Consider the following 22,226-nt stretch of genomic DNA (forward strand, 5'->3'; position numbering starts at 1 on the left):
ATATATATATATATATATATATATATCCTCCCCTCTCAGTTTTTTTTAATTTTCCAAAAGAAGGAACAGAGAAGGGGGCCAGGTGAGGATATTCCCTCAAAGGTCCAGTCCTGTGTTCTTAACGCTACCTTGCACACGCGGGAGATGGCGAATAGTATGGATGACAAGAGTGTCGAAATTGAATTTAAAAAGGTACTATATAATGCGATTATTGTTTGCGATGGAGTTGAGTGGGTCATCTTGAGCGCTCGTGTGGAAAGACTTCATCACACACACACACACACACACACACACACACACACACACACACAGCGTTTGCATCCAAGTTGGGTATCACCACAGTATCCATTTCTCGTACCAGTGTAACCCTGGAAACGGTTAATGTGGCGGCCGCGTCGGACAAACCAGCCGTGGAGACAGGACAAGATGCAGAAGCAAGTAGTCAGTGTATTTGCCTGTCTGTCTATCTCTCCTTACGACTCCTATGATCTCCTATCTCGTGGGGGGGGTGGTTTGTTTATCCTTCCCGTTTGTGCTGGCGCCATTCACAAGAGACATTTATTTAAAGAAATGCCGAACTTTGACGTGCAGTTCTGACGTAACACATTTGTTATTCTTCCCTCTCCTACTGGACGGGTAATAAGAATCCTTCTAACCCCCCTTCTGGATCATTCATCCCTCCTCTCTCTTCCACTTCAGATTTCTCACCCTTAACACCTTTGTCAGGGAGTAGTGTATCACACAATCGTTCCTTCAGAATAAATTAAAGCCAAATTTATGGGATTCCTTTCCCCCCTGCGGAGCTGCTTTGTGCGTTGATAGAGCCCAGTGCACGTTTTATACATATAATTTATTTTATAATTATTCATTATACTTAGTCGCTGTCTCCCGCGTTAGCGAGGTAGCGCAAGGAAACAGAAGAAAGAATGCTCCAGCCCACCCACATGCACATTTATATACATAAAACGCCCACATATACATACCTATACATTTCATCGTATACATACACAGACATATACACATGTGCATATTCATGCATCCTGCCTTCATCCATTCTCATCGCCACCCTGCCACACATGAAATGGCACCCCCCCTTCCCCTCGCGCGCGCGCGCGAGGTATCATAAGGAAAAGACATCAAAGGCCACGGAAAAGACATCAAAGGCCACATTCATTCTCACTCAGTCTCTAGCTGTCATGTGTAATGCACCGAAACCACAGCTCCCTTTCCACATCCAGGCCCCACAAAACTTTCCATGGTTTACCCCAGACGCTTCACATATCCTGGTTCAATCCATTGACAGCACTTCGACCCCGGTATATATATATATATATATATATATATATATATATATATATATATATATATATATATATATATATATTGTATATTATATATATAAAAACCACAGCCTTTGTTCCCTAGCTTGATATCTTTCCTTACTGATCACGGTGCACTTTTAGAGCCACTCTCGTAGAAACTTCTTGCCTTCTAATTGTGTTATTAAAGATTCACCAGGTCTTGCCTGGCACGGGCCTTTGTCTTTAGACGGCTTATTCTCTCTCTCTCTCTCTCTCTCTCTCTCTCTCTCTCTCTCTCTCTCTCTCTCTCTCTCTCTCTCTCTCTCTCTCTCTCTCTCTCTCTCTCACACACACACACACACACACACACGCGCGTATCTTTTCATCCGTACATTACTCTTAAATACAACTCTGTCCTCGTTCTTTTGTCTTCCGTAGTTCTGGTGGACAGTGTTCCATTCTAGACTGTGATGTATGACATTAATATTAACCTGTGTAAGTAATCTTACCTTGTGATGAGAGGTGGGCGTTGCTCTCAGTGAATGGTGGTGGTTGTGTGTCTGGGTGGGGAAGCTCCTCCCGCCCTCGCTCGTTCGGAGATCAGACACGCGTTGATGTCGGCAACATTGGCGAAGGACGTTGACTACCTCCCACGCTTGACTCCCAGATATTTGAGGGTGGTTTTGGAGGTACCGGACTCCTGAGCTGGTGATCTATCTGCCTGTGTCCAAGTAGTAGGAAGATGAAGTACTGTCTATCTCTTGTTATCATGGTTAGAACTTACCAGGCATAGAACTTTATCTTGAACGTAGTATTATCCATTTATATATATATATATATATATATATATATATATATATATATATATATATATATATATATATATATATATATATATATTTGTGTGTGTGTGTGTGCTAAGAGAGCAGAAGCTAACCTTAGAATTTTTTGAGGTTGCATTGCGGTGGACCTAACTATCTAGTACCACATAAGGATATAAGTTTTTTATGAATATTTTGTCGAGTTTATGTAAGGCGTGTTATGTACATGATAATTGTTCATTGAACAGTTTAGGTTTGTGATACGAGTGTATGGATTCTACTGATCACACTGTGTAAGAGTTTATGATATGGGTGAGGTTCTTCAAGTATAAGGAGATGAGGACAATTAAGACCTATATAATTTCACAATGGATGTCTCTTAATTATTTTTTTGTCAATTTTTATGGTTGTAACATTACATTAGTGAGGTTGGGTGACCTGTGATGCGCTGCTGAATCGTGACGTAGAGACAGATTGTAAGCTGCCACAGTTGTTTTATGCAGATGATGCAGACATAGTGATAAGCGATTGGAAAAAGTTGGATGATGAGTAAGATTGGTGGCGGGAAAGCTGTTTTGAAGGCTTTGATAAGTTGGGGAAGAAGAAAAGATGAAATACAGTGTACACAAAAAGCTTAGGTTACTTGTCCTAGATGTATTGTATATATTTTATGTTTTTCTTTTTCTTGGTCAGGAGTCTCACGCAAACCACTGCAACACGCGAGGTGAAAAAGTTTGAAGTACTTACATTGATATAGAAATCCATATTTTTTTAGTTTTAGCTCACTGAGCATGGGTTGTTGACGTGTAAGAATGAATTGAGAGGCTGCATGCACTGGATCTTTTCTTTTCGAATGAAAACGGAGCCAATTTTTTCTGCTTTGATTCGTGATGTTTCCTGGAAACAAAATGCTCTTGTTATGAGTGCTGCTGTTTTGAATATGAGGTTTATATGTTGGCATTTGATGTTAGAAATTTTAGGACCTTATCATGTGTTAGCGTGATGAAAAGAATGTCATGGTTTATTTTGAGAGGGTGTTGACTAACTTGAGTATTTTACATTGCAGGGCGGGGAGCGGGTGGTGTGGGAGTTCCACAATGTGACCCTAACCCGTGTGCCGGGCTATGGGTTCGGCATTGCGGTCAGTGGGGGGCGGGACAACCCCCACTTTACCAACGGCGACCCATCCATAGCGATCTCCGACGTTCTTAAGGCCGGGCCCGCTGAGGGCAAGCTACAGTGAGTGATATTGCAGAGTTACAACATATTCATGTGTATTCTACGGTTACGGTTCCTTTCGGGTGGTCAGGGCCTCTTCGCTAAGGGTAACGAAGTGGGTAGGAAAGGAGAGTAAAGCAGAAGGCTTACTCTCCACCCAACACTGCCTTCGTAAAGTGGTGGAGAAAGGTTAGCAAAGACCGAAAACTCTCTCCCCTTTCCACCATATTTGCCAGTGTGAAAAACGGGTGGAGCGATGTACCCCACAGAATGGAAAAACCAGCAAAGACATCGTACACTGAAGCTTATAAGAATGAGAATCATAATTCATTTCACGTATGTATAGTTTTACACACACACACATACACACACGTTGCATGGACTAGAGTGTTTATTTGTGTGAATACATACATAGCACTTAAGACATGGTAACTATACACAAGGTTAAGAGAAGGGGGCAACGCTAGTGTAAACACACCAATCGTAACACACAAACAGAAATCACACACGCTTACACAGAAAGCATTTGACACAATATTGCTGGGAGGCTGATTAAGGAGGCTGGATTACTAGGAATTAGGGGGCAACTCCTTCATTGGACTAAAGATCATGTAAGCAGGAGGGAACTGAGGGTGTATGTTAGAGGAACCTTCTCCAGATGGGTCGAGGTGATCATGGGAGTGTCACAGGGTTCCGTTCTGGGACCATTATTCTTCTTGATCAATGTAAATGTCTTGCTTGAAGGGATGGACTCCTATCTGATTATGTTTGCAGATAATGCAAAGTTATGAGGTAAGTGAAAAATGAGGAGGATTGCATCAACTTACAAGGAGACTTTAACAGGCATCAGAGTTGGTCAGATACTTGGTTGATGACATTGAACTGTGCAGATAAAGAATTTAGGATGGGGCAAAGTGAAAGAAGGCCACGGTATGATCACTACCTCGTATGAAATAGCTTCCGAGTTGTGTGTGGAAGAAGGACCTGGCAGTCAACATCATCACTAATCTTTCGCCAGAGTCCCATATTAGCAGAGTAGTCAAGGAGACAAACTGTGTGCGGGCAGATAACAGAATAGCTTTTAGTTACATGGATAAAAAATTATTTAGCAAGCTCTTCATATCTTACATAAGGCCATAACTAGAATATGGTTCTTAAGATTGGTCACAGCATCTAAAGCAGCTTTTTTAAAAGAGCTCTATTAGCTCTTTTACAACAAAGTTGGTACCAGAATCAAGAGAGCTGAGTTACTGGGAAAGGCTGGGCACTTAAAGTTTTGCTAACCTTGGAAGGGAGAAGAGTAAGGGTTGACCTGATCACAGCCTGTATCTTTTTAAAACAAGATTGATGATGTGGACAGTGAACAGATCTTTGAGAGATGAAAGGACAGAGCGACCAGAAGACATAACCTGAAATTAAGCAAGAAACTTGTTAAAGGAGATGTTAAGAAGTGCTTGTACAGTATAAGAATGGAGGATGTTGGAAGGAAAAGACATGACATGGTTAATGTAGACATCATACATGAATTCAAAAAGTTGTGTGATAGTGGAGAATGTTCAAGAGATGGGGCCCCATGAGTGTAAATCTTCCCAATAGAGTACAAATAGATAGTTACAGTTCAGTATTTGCATAATTCTTTCATGATGAGCACAGAATGGAATGATTGCCATCAAAATTGGTTCAGATACAGAATCCCTAAGGGCCAGTGTAAAACTGTACCATAATTAAAATTCATTGTATATTCATTCATCTCATTAACAGTCTTGCCTTTTTCATTGTAAAAAAGAAACTTAAGTAACTTAATAAGTAAGTTTTTCAGTTCGCTACAATCATTAGGCTTATTTCTAAGGCAAATACTTGGTGAAGTGTTCAGGAGTCTTACTACTGCAGCCTGAGGGGTCTAGGTTAGATGGCTGGGTTGGGTCATTAGTTGCCCAAGCTTTTGGAAGTTGAATCCTTGGCCCACAAGCCCATGTTGCCTTCATGGCTGGGCTGGTCTGTTACACATTGTAAATACTTGTCCAGGGCACTCTTGCTATTTTAGTATATAAAATTAACACTATTGGTTGTCATTTTTAGAATACTTTTCTTTACCATAATGTAGATTCACTCTCATATTTCAACTGAAAAGCCCATAGCACTTCAAAGAGATATCTTATAGCCAGTAGATTATTAGTGAATAGGATTACATTATTGATACATATCTACATAATCCCATAATGAATGAAGTGTTTTCATTTGTGCAGAATTAATGATCGACTTATCTCAGCTAATGGTATCAGCTTGGAAAATGTTGATTATGCTAGAGCAGTTCAGGTGCTACGGGATTCAGGAGCTGCTGTTCAGCTGGTGGTTAAGCGAAGAATTGTACTCCCTGCAGCACCAGAGGCTCAGACAATTAAAGTTACACTAACAAAAAATAAGAAAAAAGAAGGTAAAGTGCTGAGTATAACAATTCAGGTACTGTATTGTTTATTCAAACTACAGTACTGTACTATTTCTAGGTTAAGTTTATAATATCTTAAGCTGAATTGCTGTATTTTGAAAATCTTCTTTTGAAATAGCTGTAGGTTTTGTGCTTCATAACTTAATCTAATTTTCCTGGTAACAGGTAACAGGTATTAAGGATTTTTTTTAATCATGATATCACTTAAAGTGTATTGGTTTTCCCCCAGATTTTGGCATAGTCTTGGGCTGCCGCATATATGTGAAGGAAATTACGAACAAAGCTTCCGTTGAAAAAGAAGGTAGTTTGAAAGAGGGTGATATTATTCTGCGCATCAACTCTAACTCTACGGACAGTCTTACTTTGAAAGAAGCAAAAAAATTGTTAGATAGTAGTAAAGAAAGACTAAATCTGGTGGTTCGGAGAGATCCACCCCCATCAATGCTTGCACCTCCTGATCTCACCGTGAAAGGTATGTGTATGATGCATATTTCTTTTGTAAACACCAAGGATTGTGTTTTTTCAAGTTTTTTGTACCATATGTTTAGCACACAAAAACTTTTACTGGTATCCTTGGGGTAACAGATGTAATACTACCTCCGATCTCCTGTGTGTTGTAAGTGCCTAAGAGGGGTAAGGGTGGGATGGGGTAAGGGTTGGCTGGAAATCCTCCCTTCTTGTCATATTGGTACCTCTTTCTAAAAGTAGAATCCGGAACAGATGACTGTCTGTTCCTGATGTTACCATGCAAAGGTGTGAAAAATGGGTACATATTTGAAAAAAATATTGATTTGAATTTGATTTTCTTCATTTTATAGCTGTTTTTTTGAAAACTTGTCCAGAGTTGATTCATATCTTTTCTGTCTAATTTTGTTCTCAATCTGTTGTTGTGTATAGTATTATGCTTTAATTTATTAATTCTTGTCTTTTTCAAAAACTTTATCATATAGATAATTCAGGTGTATCTAGAAACTTGAATTTGTAGTCCTGTCATTCCTCTTCCCTTCATATTTTGCAGTGACATGTTTGTGGTGGCCATCCTCTCCTTGTAGCTTAACTCCTTCATGTAAGGTACAGCTTTTGCTGCCTGCTGTCGAACCAATTCTTGCTTTGTTTTGTTTTTAGAAAATCTGACATAAGCATAGCCTCAGTGGTTTCAGTCTTTCTCAGTAGCTCAGATCCTTCACATCATTAGTGCAAGCCATGAAAAATCTTTGCTATCTATGTATATCTGTCTATCTATCTGTCCATCTATTTATCTATCTATCTATATCTCTGATGCCCGTTCCAATTGGAACTCCCTCAAAGGGGTGGCCGCAGCAACAAAGTCCCCATAACTAAAGAACTCTAGTGCTGTGTTTTGGCCTTTAGTGCCTCACCTATAATATGCCACTGGTAGAGGGCAAGTCTAGCATAGTTTGTAGAGGCTCCTATCTAATGTTCCTAATGACTACTACTATCTAATGCTCCCACCAACTGGATCTACCTAATGTTTCTACCTAATATTCCTGCATAACTGTTCCTACTACTACTTCTATTTACTGCTCCTACCATTTGCCAAAAGGCAGGGCTAGCACATAGTGCTCACTGCAGGAAAACCTAGAGTTACGGAGAATGAATTGTGTAAGTGTTACATATGACAAGGAGAGATTGTATGTTTGTGGACAGAATACCAGTAGTCCACTTGTTAGTGAGGCTGAAAGAAAAGACAGCTACATGGGTCAGAGGAGTGCAACTTGACTACTGCTAAAGTGCTAGCTCACTAAGGAGATGTCACTAACCCTCTCTTTTTGAAGGTCTATAAGACTGAAAGTTTACTTAACATTTGTAATTCCTCATTTGCCCCGTTTAGGGAGGGAGTTTTATGTTTGTAAGCCCCACATTCTAAACATTTTTTGATTTGAAAGATGATGTGAATATTTTATCTTAGTGTTTCCATTCTTTTATCATTTTGTTTCAATGTAAAAAATTCCTCATTTCTCCTAACTTGTTTGCTTAGTTTTGATGTTGCAAGCATCAATCAAACAAATGTTCTGATCACAGTCAGAGAGAGAGAGAGAGAGAGAGAGAGAGAGAGAGAGAGAGAGAGAGAGAAGATGGTCAAAGACTGAGTAGTAAAAAGCAAAAAAGGGAAAGTGGATTTACAGAGAAAGTGGAAAAACCAGTTTTTTAAAATGCACAGATCATATCTCTTCGGAAAAACATGAAAAGGTAAAGAATTTCTAAGTTCAGCTGTGTAGGGAGTAATTTTTCATGAGGAGAATTTTTGACATTTGAATAGTATTCTAAGGTCTTAGAGACAGACTTCGCTGTTTTTGTGATGAGAAATACAGGTCTTAAGTTTTAGATTTGTAAGAGAGCATTATTGAAAGCCATTTATTTATAGGACCTATTCTGCCTTGTTTATGATTTGATGTTTTGATTATTGTAAAAGCAAACAATAATAATAATATCCCTGGGGATAGGGGAGAAAGAATACTTCCCACGTATTCCCTGCGTGTCGTAGAAGGCGACTAAAAGGGGAGGGAGCGGGTGGCTGGAAATCCTCTCCTCTCGTTTTTTTCAATTTTCCAAAAGAAGGAACAGAGAAGGGGGCCAGATGAGGATATTCCCTCAAAGGCCCAGTCCTCTGTTCTTAATGCTACCTCGCTATCGCAGGAAATGGCGAATAGTACGAAAGAAAAGAAAGTTTTGATTATTGTAAAAGCAAACATAATTGACTTTGAAATTTATTTCATTGTAGATGCCCGTAACCCAGAATATAGTGATACTCGACCCAACTACTCTACTCAGAATTTGTACGTCCAACCTCCAACACGTTCAGAACTCCAACGTGGGCTATATGGTCAAGACACTCCTGATGCCAAGAACAACCTCATGAGGTCTGGGTAAGTTTCCCTTCAAAATTTCAGTATAGATTTGTTCATTTATAACGTATAATTGATTGGAAATCATTAACGTAATCTTTCAAAATGTTTTGTATTTAGATTATGCTTGGTTTGATTAAAGAGTAACTATGCTACCTATATAAGATCAGTTTTGAAGTTGATTAGATGCAGTTTTATTGTTTTACAGTAGGAGGTGGAGACTAAAACTTGATTATAAGATAAAGTCACTGATTGCATTAAGAATAATAATTGACTTCAAGTTGCGTATATTTTCAGCTTGTACCATTTAATAACACCTTTTGCTTCTCTGTATGTACGTAGGTTCTAAATAATGCTGCTCTCCTTTTTTGTACCCTAGTCTAATCACACAACCATGGGTTAGCAAAGTACTCTGCTTCACCAGGTTTGGCACAGTTTTGTTCAAAGCTTGATAATGCACTCATGATGCCTGTGCCTCTCTCCAACCCTCTATAAGTAATTGTGTTAAGTGAGGCCTCCTTAATCCCCTCCTAATTTTTTTCCTTTATAAGTGCTTAAGAAGTATCCCCGATTATGGTGAAAATTTTTGGATTAATGAGGTATCATCATAAGTTAACATTGAAGCTAATACCCTACCAATCACATTTAATTTCAGTAATGAAATTTCCAGTACCCTTATCATGAAAGATTAACATTTAGATCAAACAGATGTGAGAAATACCAGTGAACTGAGGGTTTGAGAGAGAATGTGGCCTCAATACCTCCCAGAGCACTGCCATAACCCACTGCTGCTGTTGTGTTCAGGTATAACCCTGGGGTGGGCATGTCATCTGGGGAAGCTCCCTACGGTCTAGATGACCAGAGCTCCCCCCAGGATGATGCTCCTCCCCCACGCCCTCCCCTCCCCCGTCCCGAGGATTACTTCACCCGCCATGCACCTAAGGAAGGCCAAAACTCACCATCCAAGGGCCCCAGCCCCCCGGTGTAGGTTTTATGCCCATTTGGTCACTTCCTCTCCTGCCATTTCTCTTGTGGTTGGCTGACATATTTCTAATCTTGGTGCTGTTTTCCTTCATGCTGTACTTCTTTCTCCATTATAATGTCTTAATGATATATACGGTACCGTTACTGGGTGCTTTGTCATCACTGGCTTCCTCCGTGCCCACAGAACAGAGTGAGGTGAACCATAGCAGAAGATGGGCTGACCTTTTGAGATGAGGAGTTCCACATCCCAGATTCATGCCATAAGCCAACAACTAACTAGCCACAAATTAGCTATTTTAACTTTCAAAATTGGCTGTTTTATGAAGATATGAACAAACACATTACTTGTTAATTTGTTTAGCTCTCATATTAATTTAAGTGGCTTTTACTTGACTCTTACTTGCACAATTGTTTGAAAAAGTTGATGTAAGAAAATGTATTTTTTTTTCATTATATTTTTCGTTAAGGGAATTTTTAAGTTTCTTGTAAGTATTTTTTCCAGTAGATGAGACATTACTGGGCAATTTTGTTGCTTTGTTTCTTTGAGGAACTTTTTTATCTTGTTTGGAAAAATTTTTACTGATGGATTTTTTTTCATTTCATGGAGTTTGATGTGTTTTAGTTGTGAAACCTTAGATCATTTTCTGAAGTTCTTGCTGTGTTTTATACCTGTAAGTTGTTGATCATGGCCTTTCTGGATTCTTCGCTGTGTAAAACATTACTCCTGGTAAGTACGAATATAGATGAAATGAAGCTTGTTCACTAAGTCAGGTCACTCTGTCTGAGTACAGTATCTGGCATGGGTGTTTCCCACACATTATTGGGTTGCCTTGGTAGAAGCTTTCCTTGACGTTATGGTTACTGCACATCTTTAGTAGATCATTGTGTACCAGAATTAGCACAGAATGTTATGTGGATTGAATTATTTGGAGAATGAAGTACTTTTATCTGCTGGCCAAACTTCTCAAAGTTCCAAGTTGTCTAATTATTTTATATTTGTCTGCTATTTCTTGCATTTAGGAGGAAGCACCAGGAACTGATGAAGAACTGCCTCATTGGTTCACATAACTCACTGAAATCAGAGCTCCCATCCACATCATTGCTCAAAAAACCACTTCATATGCTCTAGCTCAGTCCATTGACAGCATGTCTCTGCCTTTATACCACATCGTTCCATTTCACTCTATCCCATGCACATCTCTCACCCCTCCTCAAAGTTACAGGACCCAATAACTCACTGCCTCTTTCATTCCAGTGTATCACCTATTCCTTGGTATTTTCTTTCTCTTTGCTATTTTCACTTCCGGCTTGTGTATCCTCTCAGTCAGTCTCTCTGTGCTCATTCCATCCATGTGTCTAAACTCTTATTAGCACATCCTGTTGAGTTCTCTCAGTTATACTCTGCTTAATACTACTCCTCTTCTCCTACCGTCATTCTTTGCATGATCAACCCTCTTCACACCACATATTATCCTCAGTCATTTTGTTTCTAACACATCTACAAACACTCAGAGGTACTCAACCTACTCCAAGAACACAGTGTACACATAACCCTCATCTATTAAACCAGACTTAGTCCAGATCTCTCATCTATTAAACCAGACTTACTCCAGATCTCCTTACCTCCGACTGTAACTACACCTCCCAGTGACAAGAATGGGACATTGTGGTGTTTAAGTGTTATAAGTTTCCCTTCATGTCCTTATTGTATGTCTATATATACAATATGAATAGATGTTTAAGAGACAAACAAAAAAGACACAGAGAAAGACTCATAACACTTTTGCACCACAACATCTCACTCACTGACATCCCCAATGCACAAAAGTGATCACAAATTCTGACATCTTTAGAACTCCAGGGCCACCTGGAGCACACTTTATAAATTCTTCTTTGACCACTTACCCATTCTGGTACCACTTCAGCTAAGCCACCCAGTGCACACAATCAGTCATACACAGTATGTAGGAGAGCCGATTGGCAAGCATTCAGAGAATACAAAGAATTCACGCTCCATAACATCATCGAGATTATGCCATCTCACCCCTCATCAATATTAGCAACTAAATCAGGAAAAAACACATACCATAAGGACATAAAACCATTATAGCCCATACTTCTTTCCCCCCAAGTTATAGACCTTATAAAGCAAACATGCTCAAACAAAATCATGTACCTACATCAGAGACCATAAAACAATTCCAGACTCAGATGCCACCATCACCACCATAATCACTGGAAAGCAAGCGTCATAATAGCAATGCTGTCTTAACATGTATCACAAAACCAATAGCATCCAGCTCTGCCAGAGGATGAAGAAGATAAACACCTTCCATCAGAGTGCTCATACATGAAGCACTTTTAACCCCAAGCAGCAGCATCCTTTTCTGCAAAGAGCACAGAGACATACAAACACACCAGAAATAAACACAAACCAGCCACTACCCTAAACAGGACAGTTATGAAAATCCTACACAGATTCCATCACAACATGGAAAGATGGAAGAGCTCATATTTCATTGTATATTTTATGGATTAAGTTGTGAATTGATATTTGGTAAGAATACTCTAATTCAAGGAGAAAAGGTTTTAAGTACATTATTGATATATTTGTTCCCTCCACATATGCAGATCAACAAAATTCATAGTATTTCACAACAAAATAGAATTTCCCCTGTTGCATTTTATTACTTTTGAATTTGTAGTACCCAAATAATGTAAAAGAGATGTGTACATATCAAGAAACTTTATTTATGAAAATCACCAAAACAGTTCTCTGTTTTGGTACTGCCTAGGTGAACCTTACACTTGTTACTGTAAAAGCCAGGGGTACTCATGCTCTGTTGATTTTTCCATCTGCCTCTATCCATCGAGACAGGATAATGTCAATAGCCATCGTTGTAAATCTCTACTCCAGGAACTTCATTCATGGATGTAGCACCTGACTTTTCAGCAAACTTTGCATAAATAGGACTAGAAAAGTACCAAGGCCTTTTTGTGTACATGATGTTTTCTCCACAAGAAGCAATGCATATGCAACTGGAATTTTAAATTCCTGGAGCATTAGTGATTATTGTGAGCGAATACTAAGGCTTGAGCAGTGTCTCTGGTAAAGCGACCAGGAATATACAACAGCATTTAGGAGATTGATATTTCTGAGAATTAGTATGAAGTAAATAAAGGGGATGTAAGTGAACTCATATCCACAGCACCCATGAACTTTGCCATAGAAAGGCAAGTGATTATGGTGCTACTTCTCATCTTTTTGTCATATCTTTTGCTCTTGTTCGTAAGTTGTGTAGTAGAAAATATAGACTAGTGGTAAAAGAGCTGTTATTGATTCACAATACCACTACAGTAATACTTTTAAATTCAGCTGGCTGTTTCTTATCACTGGTCAGGGAAATACCTGGAATTTATACATTCTGAGAGTCCCAGCTATTGTGGTCATAAGTCGAAGGAAACTGAACCAATTGTCAAAATGTGACAAATGATACAAACCCTCAGGGATATACACCGAGCTAACAGGTATGGCTCACCTGTGGCTGGTTCAGTTTTAACAGTATTATTGTAAAACCATACATGGGCCCCTTCAATACAATAGAGTGAAGAATTTGTAGCCCCACATGTGAGACTTACTTGGGATGTATTGGTTCATTGAAGACATTTTAAAAGGAACCATCTGCTCATCAGCACAGTCTCAGAGGTATGGAAATTTCTTGAAAAGGTTGACCTATATTTCTTCCTACCTAAGCCTATTATTGCTCCAGAAACCACAGGACACTAGTTTGCCTTTCTAACACAAATCTGAGGGAGGCTTCTTTATCAGTGATGTGGCAAGTAAGGTGCCAAAAACTTGTTCTAGTTTACACTAAACTAAGTTGATAATTGTTGTATTTTTTTGAACGATTAAAGGTTAGATTGCTCGTCAGTATGATCTTTGATACCTGTAGAGCAGAAATCCTGAAGATTTTCCATGGAAAGTTATACTTAACTTTTCAAGTGTGTTTCTGACAGTACTCACAAGAGTCAGATGATACCAGAAACTTCATCTCATTTTCTTGGCTTGATGGACTTCTTTTGTGTTGGATCTGTAGTTGAAGTCCCAAGCCATTCTTCTGTTTTATCCTCATTGTTGAGATTCTGCATTTCATTCAGTTTGTTTTCATTTAATCACTTCCTGTGAAAGAAAAGTGTAAAAATTTTTGTACTCTTATATTTTGTATATATGAAGGAATGAATACATTTGGTATTTCATGTGAAAATGAATTCAGGCATTCATCAATGTGAATGAAGGAATGAAAGTTTTTTATCTATATCAAGAAATGGATCTCATATTTAGCATACTGTCTTCCTATAACAAAAGAATTCTACTTACTCATCATATATTCGTATGTATGCATAAGTAAATGTATTGATATAATGGAATATCTGTAACTTTATATGTGTGAAAGTAGGCATTTATTTGTGTACATGAGCAAGTCTAATTATTGACAATAGACAAATGTGTTGTATTAATGCTGAACAGAAAAATCTTAATCTAGTTTAATTCTTGATTCATTGTCATCATTTTTGTCATCTTCAGCATCAGCAGTATGATGAAGAATGTGCTGGTCTAGAAGACTGGAATGTATCCTTTACTGTTGATTTTTTAACACCAACTGATAAAGTCATCAAGTACATCTCAGTTGAAAAATCAACAAATTAGATGGCTTATTCATTGAGATTATCAAAATTTTTGTATGAAGAGATCACTAAGGTAAGAGCTAATGATAGAAAAATGGTCAAGCACAAGACTTGTGAAAGAATATATAAAAGTCTAAATGAGTGATGACATCATTTTCTTTTGATTGATTATTACATTTTTAATAAATGCTGTGCTACCACCAGCAAACATGGTGCAACCCCTTGAAATAGCCAATACAACACTCCAAATACAGCATTGTTGTTAGAGGCTATATAATGCTATGCTATTCATTATAAGTTTAAAGGTTTGAGAGTTTAATGTACAAAGGTATACAAACAGCAACAGACCATTAGGTCCATTCATTGCTGTTTGCAATTGTGAAAAATAAAGACACAGGTTAATGTAATAAAGTATATAATATTTTCAGTTAATACATAATGTGACCGGACACAATATTGTATCTCCTCTTTCAAATTAGTTTTAATTTGTCAGTCAGATGAGGCATGTAAGACGTAAGTGAGAGCTACTATGATTTTTATTTGCATATTTTGTACTTATCTGAAACATGAGTTGTGGTATCAAGTGATGTTGTGCATATTGTAAGATCGTACCTGTTGATTGTTAGGAAAGAATATTGAGTTTAGGAACAGAACTTAGGCTTCATTGGGTTGGCCCATCTTCTACTGCTTACACTTTTCTGAGGAAAATAATTCTCTAAGTGTTTCTGGGATATTTTGAAATGGAAATTTTTATTGGATCTTGTACTGTGTAGAAAATTTACAAAATTACGTTTGTATATGAAAGTCAAAGAATTTCCTTTTAAAAGGCTCGTTAAGGAATGCAGTGATGATATTTGAAAGCACACTCATAAATTATCAGTATCATTAATATAATGATTTGTGCCACAGAGAGATATGAAAGCTTCCTTAATGTTCAAGAAGATATTGGAGTAGAGTTCTCTGTTTTTTATTTCTTTATGGTAATTTCAAAACCTCATTTATGTTGCTCTAACTTATAAAGACGAAGCCAAAGTGCTTCACAGTACTTAAGTATTATCAGAATTTGCATCCCTTTCAGTAATTTCCGTGATTTCTGATATTGATATAAGAGTTGTAGAAATGAAATACCGGATTAACCTGGGTACAATTACAGTCTGGTGGCATTGGTGTTAGTGCTTTCCATTATACAATTGAGACTTCTCCCATAATCTTAACCTTTTCCTTTCCTACTGCCCTAATATGTCCAACTCATGACCTTCTCAGCTCTGCCCTCTGTGTCACTACTAAACTTTTACTGCACTATCTTCTTCACTTATAGTTAATATATTGTAACAACTTGTTGCCTCTTTCTCTTTTGGTATGTGGCTACGATATGACAGTGACATGAGGAATAGGTTGTCAATTATAGCATAGTGGCATTTGCTTTGTCATTTATAGCATAGTGGCATTTGCTGCTCGAGTCTTTCATGTAACAGATGGTAGACTTCAAAAAGTAAAGTTGAATGGAGTACAGTATTATGAGACAGTTTCCATAGTTGCCATTATCCAAAGGAAATTTTTTTAGTAATATACACTGAAAATGCATCAGCATATACTTTAGCCATGGAATTATTAGCAGTTTCATTTCTTTGGTATTAGATGTATATGTGTACACCAACTGTTAAAAAGATGTGCATCTGGCAAAGCTGTGTGTAACAGAATAAATGCTCACAGTGCATCATTGTTTGTTAGTCTTTATTGTCAACACTGATATGTACAGTAGATGAAGTAGGGTGGCAGATAGTTATCTTTGTAGTCATGACAAGGTAAGTGACAGACATATTCATCGTTACTAGTGATATCAGTGATGTTCAAGAATGTCTCGGTTTTCTCATGACCTTAAACAAAAGTAGATGAAAAGTATTTGTTTCAGTTTTAGGTTTGGTTCAAATGGCTTTCTTGGAAAAAAATGTTGATACTGTATATTGTAACTAATAGCGTGGGAAATGGTGATCAAGTGTATATATATATATATATATATATATATATATATATATTTGCAACTACCACAACAAAAGACACTGAACACTGAATACTCAGTTGCCCTGTACTTTCCCCGCAAGGCACACACTCAGCATCACTACACTTTATGACCTGTGGTCCCACCTGGTGGATGTGGCTGGCTTCCTGGGGCAGGAGGTAAGCAAGTAAGTACATATATATATATATATATATATATATATATATATATATATATATATATATATATATATATATATATTTATATATATATATATATATATATATATATATATATATATTTTTTTTTTTTTTTTTTTTTTTTTTTATACTTTGTCGCTGTCTCCCGCGTTTGCGAGGGAGCGCAAGGAAACAGACGAAAGAAATGGCCCAACCCACCCCCATACACATGTATATACATACGTCCACATACGCAAATATACATACCTACACAGCTTTCCATGGTTTACCCCAGACGCTTCACATGCCCTGATTCAATCCACTGACTGCACGTCAACCCCGGTATACCACATCGATCCAGTTCACTCTATTCCTTGCCCTCCTTTCACCCTCCTGCATGTTCAGGCCCCGATCACACAAAATCTTTTTCACTCCATCTTTCCACCTCCAATTTGGTCTCCCACTTCTCGTTCCCTCCACCTCCGACACATATATCCTCTTGGTCAATCTTTCCTCACTCATTCTCTCCATGTGCCCAAACCATTTCAAAACACCCTCTTCTGCTCTCTCAACCACGCTCTTTTTATTTCCACACATCTCTCATACCCTTACGTTACTTACTCGATCAAACCACTTCACACCACACATTGTCCTCAAACATCTCATTTCCAGCACATCCATCCTCCTGCGCACAACTCTATCCATAGCCCACGCCTCGCAACCATACAACATTGTTGGAACCACTATTCCTTCAAACATACCCATTTTTGCTTTCCGAGATAATGTTCTCGACTTCCGCACATTCTTCAAGGCTCCCAGAATTTTCGCCCCCTCCCCCACCCTATGATCCACTTCCGCTTCCATGGTTCCATCCGCTGCCAGAGCCACTCCCAGATATCTAAAACACTTTACTTCCTCCAGTTTTTCTCCATTGAAACTTACCTCCCAATAATAACCTTGCTCTTATTCACATTTATATATATATATATATATATATATATATATATATATATATATATATATATATATATTATTTTTTCATACATACTCGCCATTTCCAACATGAGCAGGGTTGTATTAAGAACAGTTGAGGAGCCTAAGAGGGAAAATGCCTTGCTTGGCTCCTTGTTCTGTTCCTGCTTTTGGAAAGTAATACAGGAAGGGAGGATTTTTAGCCAGCCGCTTCTGCCCTTCTTAGTTGCCTTCCATGACACACAGGGAATATGTAGGGGGTGCCATTGTATGTGGTGTGGGGTGGCGGTGGGGATGGATATATATATATATACATATGATGATACAGCTGATACAGCTGATGATACAGCACTGGTGGCTGATTCATGTGAGAAATTGCAGAAGCTGGTGACTGAGTTTGATAAAGTGTGTGAAAGAAGAAAGTTAAGAGTAAATGTGAATAAGAGCAAGGTTATTAGGTACAGTAGGGTTGAGGGTCAAGTCAATTGGGAGGTAAGTTTGAATGGAGAAAAACTGGAGGAAGTAAAGTGTTTTAGATATCTGGGAGTGGATCTGGCAGCGGATGGAACCATGGAAGCGGAAGTGGATCATAGGGTGGGGGAGGGGGCGAAAATCCTGGGAGCCTTGAAGAATGTGTGGAAGTCAAGAACATTATCTCGGAAAGCAAAAATGGGTATGTTTGAAGGAATAGTGGTTCCAACAATGTTGTATGGTTGCGAGGCGTGGGCCGTGGATAGAGTTGTGCACAGGACGGTGGATGTGCTGGAAATGAGATGTTTGAGGACAATATGTGGTGTGAGGTGGTTTGATCGAGTAAGTAACGTAAGGGTAAGAGAGATGTGTGGAAATAAAAAGAGCATGGTTGAGAGAGCAGAAGAGGGTGTTTTGAAATGGTTTGGGCACATGGAGAGAATGAGTGAGGAAAGATTGACCAAGAGGATATATGTGTCGGAGGTGGAGGGAACGAGGAGAAGAGGGAGACCAAATTGGAGGTGGAAAGATGGAGTGAAAAAGATTTTGTGTGATCGGGGCCTGAACATGCAGGAGGGTGAAAGGAGGGCAAGAATAGAGTGAATTGGAGTCATGTGGTATACAGGGGTTGACGTGCTGTCAGTGGATTGAAGCAAGGCATGTGAAGCGTCTGGGGTAAACCATGGAAAGCTGTGTAGGTATGTATATTTGCGTGTGTGGACGTGTGTATGTACATGTGTATGGGGGGGGGGGTTGGGCCATTTCTTTCGTCTGTTTCCTTGCGCTACCTCGCAAACGCGGGAGACAGCGACAAAGCAAAAAAAAAAAAAAAAAAAAAAAAAAAAAATATATATATGTGTGTTTGATGATAGAGTGGCAGATATAGGGTGTTTTGGTCGAGGTGGTGTGCAAAGTGCGAGGGTTAGGGAAAATGAGTTGGTAAACAGAGAAGAGGTAGTAAAAGCTTTGCGGAAGATGAAAGCCGGCAAGGCAGCAGGTTTGGATGGTATTGCAGTGGAATTTATTAAAAAAGGGGGTGACTGTATTGTTGACTGGTTGGTAAGGTTATTTAATGTATGTATGGCTCATGGTGAGGTGCCTGAGAATTGGCGGAATGCGTGCATAGTGCCATTGTACAAAGGCAAAGGGGATAAGAGTGAGTGCTCAAATTACAGAGGTATAAGTTTGTTGGGTATTCCTGGCAAATTATATGGGAGGGTATTGATTGAGAGGGTGAAGGCATGTACAGAGCATCAGATTGGGGAAGAGCAGTGTGGTTTCAGAAGTGGTAGAGGATGTGTGGATCAGGTGTTTGCTTTGAAGAATGTATGTGAGAAATACTTAGAAAAGCAAATGGATTTGTATGTAGCATTTATGGATCTGGAGAAGGCATATGATAGAGTTGATAGAGATGCTTTGTGGAAGGTATTAAGAATATATGGTGTGGGAGGCAAGTTGTTAGAAGCAGTGAAAAGTTTTTATCGAGGATGTAAGGCATGTGTACGTGTAGGAAGAGAGGAAATTGCTGGCAGGGGTGCATGATGTCTCCTTGGTTGTTTAATTTGTTTTTGGATGGGGCTGTTAGGGAGGTGAATGCAAGAGTTTTGGAAAGAGGGGCAAGTATGTAGTCTGCTGTGGATGAGAGAGCTTGGGAAGTGAGTCAGTTGTTGTTCACTGATGATACAGCTGGTGGCTGATTCGGGTGAGACACTGCAGAAGCTGGTGACTGAGTTTGGTAAAGTGTGTGAAAGAAGAAAGCTGAGAGTAAATGTGAATAAGAGCAAGGTTATTAGGTATAGTATGGTTGAGGGGCAAGGCAATTGGGAGGTAAGTTTGAATGGAGAATAACTGGAGGAAGTAAAGTGTTTTAGATACCTAGGAGTGGATTTGGCAGTAGATGGTACCATGGAAGTGGAAGTGAATCATAGGGTGGGGGAGGGGGTGAAAGTTCTGGGAGCGCTGAAAAATGTGTGGAAGTCGAGAACGTTATGTAGGAAAGCAAAGATGGGTATGTTTGAAGGAATAGTGGTTCCAACAACGTTATATGGTTGCGAGGCTTGGGCTATGGATAGAGTTGTGCAGAGGAGGGTGGATGTGCTGGAAATGAGATGTTTGAGGTGGTTTGATCGAGTAAGTAATGAAAGGGTAAGAGAGATGTATGGTAATAAAAAGAGCGTGATTGAGAGAGCAGAAGAGGGTGTTTTGAAATGGTTTGGGCACATGGAGAGAATGAGTGAGGAAAGATTGACCAAGAGGATATATATGTCGGAGGTGGAGGGAACGAGGAGAAGAGGGAGACCAAATTGGAGGTGGAAAGATGGAGTGAAAAAGATTTTGTGTGATCGGGGCCTGAACATGCAGGAGGGTGAAAGGAGGGCAAGGAATAGAGTGAATTGGAGCGATGTGATATACCGGGGTTGACGTGCTGTCAGTGGATTGAATCGGGGCATGTGAAGCGTCTGGGGTAAACCATGGAAAGCTGTGTAGGTATGTATATTTGCGTGTGTGGACGTATGTATATACATGTGTATGGGGGGGGGGGGTTGGGCCATTTCTTTCGTCTGTTTCCTTGCGCTACCTCGCAAACGCGGGAGACAGAAAAAAAAAAAAATATATATTATCCTAGGGGCTAGGGGAGAAAGAATACTGCCCATGTATTCCCTGTGTGTTGTAGAAGATGACTATAAAAGGGTGGGAGCAAGGGGGGGAAGTCCTTCCCTCCAGTTTTACTTTTCCAAAAGAAGAAACAAAGAAGGTTGCCAAGTAAGTATTTTTCCTTAAAGGCTCAGTCATCAGTTCCTTATGCTACCTTGCCGTTGCAAGAAATGACGTATTTGTCACACCATCAGGGCCACGTGAGATTAAAGTCCATGCTACATCCACCAAGATGAGGTTGGGACACACATAAAAACACTGTGAGTCTCGTGTGTGTGTCTTTTAACCTCCGCGTGGTCAAGGCAGCCAGGCTCCCTACCCAGGGTTTAAATCCAGTCTATGGTGTATATACATTTGTCTGTCAGTTGACATAGTTGTCACACCATTGGAGCTGCATGAGATTAAAGTCCATGCTACCCTCATCGAGATGAGAATGGGACATGTTCAAAAACACGAAGTCCAGTGTGTGTCTTTTAAACTCCTTATGGCTGAAGCAGCTAGGTGTTCTACCTGGGGTTTGAATCCGATCTGGGCGTATATACATTTGTTTGTCTGTCGACATATATATATATATATATATATATATATATATATATATATATATATATATATATATATATAGAAGGCGACTAGAGGGGACGGGAGCGGGGGGCCAGAAATCCTCCCCTCCTTGTATTTTTAACTTTCTAAAAAAATGGGAAACAGAAGGAGTCACGCGGAGAGTGCTGATCCTCCTCGTAGACTCAGATTGGGTTGTCTAAATGTGTGTGGATGTAACCAAGATGTGGAAAAAGGAGAGATAGGTAGTATGTTTGAGGAAAGGAACCTGGATGTTTTGGCTCTGAGTGAAACGAAGCTCAAGGGGTAAAGGGGAAGAGTGGTTTGGGAATGTCTTGGGAGTAAAGTCAGGGGTTAGAGAGAGGACAAGAGCAAGGGAAGGAGTAGCAGTACTCCTGAAACAGGAGTTGTGGGAGTATGTGATAGAATGTAAGAAAGTAAATTCTCGATTAATATGGGTAAAACTGAAAGTTGATGGAGAGAGATGGGTGATTATTGGTGCGTATGCACCTGGGCATGAGAAGAAAGATCATGAGAGGCAAGTGTTTTGGGAGCAGCTGAATGAGTGTGTTAGAGGTTTTGATGCACGAGACCGGGTTATAGTGACGGTTGATTTGAATGCAAAGGTGAGTAATGTGGCAGTTGAGGGAATAATTGGTATACATGGGATGTTCAGTGTTGTAAATGGAAATGGTGAAGAGCTTGTAGATTTATGTGCTGAAAAAGGACTGGTGATTGGGAATACCTGGTTTAAAAAGCGAGATATACATAAGTATACATATGTAAGTAGGAGAGATGGCCAGAGAGCGTTATTGGATTACGTGTTAATTGACAGGCGCGCAAAAGAGAGACTTTTGGATGTTAATGTGCTGAGAGGTGCAACTGGAGGGATGTCTGATCATTATCTTGTGGAGGCTAAGGTGAAGATTTGTATGGGTTTTCAGAAAAGAAGAGTGAATGTTGGGGTGAAGAGGGTGGTGAGAGTAAGTGAGCTTGGGAAGGAGGCTTGTGTGAGGAAGTAACAGGAGAGACTGAGTACAGAATGGAAAAAGGTGAGAACAGTGGAAGT

General features: G+C 39.4%; 1 protein-coding gene across 21 annotated transcripts in view; it reads left to right on the forward strand.

Annotated features, from left to right (window-relative positions):
- The window catches only part of pyd (zonula occludens-like protein polychaetoid), a 430,922-nt gene that overhangs the window by 336,617 nt on the left and 72,079 nt on the right, over nucleotides 1-22,226 (forward strand). For 18 of the 21 annotated variants that reach the window (XM_071658228.1, XM_071658225.1, XM_071658226.1 and 15 more), the window contains 5 exons: nucleotides 3,189-3,361; nucleotides 5,587-5,774; nucleotides 6,016-6,258; nucleotides 8,530-8,674; nucleotides 9,458-9,637. In XM_071658228.1, the coding sequence (XP_071514329.1) occupies nucleotides 3,189-3,361; nucleotides 5,587-5,774; nucleotides 6,016-6,258; nucleotides 8,530-8,674; nucleotides 9,458-9,637 (929 nt within the window). Of the gene's footprint in view, nucleotides 1-3,188; nucleotides 3,362-5,586; nucleotides 5,775-6,015; nucleotides 6,259-8,529; nucleotides 8,675-9,032; nucleotides 9,078-9,457; nucleotides 9,638-22,226 lie in introns of all 21 variants that reach the window. The other 3 variants (XM_071658233.1, XM_071658238.1, XM_071658232.1) reach the window with 2 other exon arrangements.

Source organism: Panulirus ornatus, chromosome 66 (assembly GCF_036320965.1).
Source record: "Panulirus ornatus isolate Po-2019 chromosome 66, ASM3632096v1, whole genome shotgun sequence".
In the NCBI taxonomy this organism is placed as follows: domain Eukaryota; kingdom Metazoa; phylum Arthropoda; class Malacostraca; order Decapoda; family Palinuridae; genus Panulirus; species Panulirus ornatus.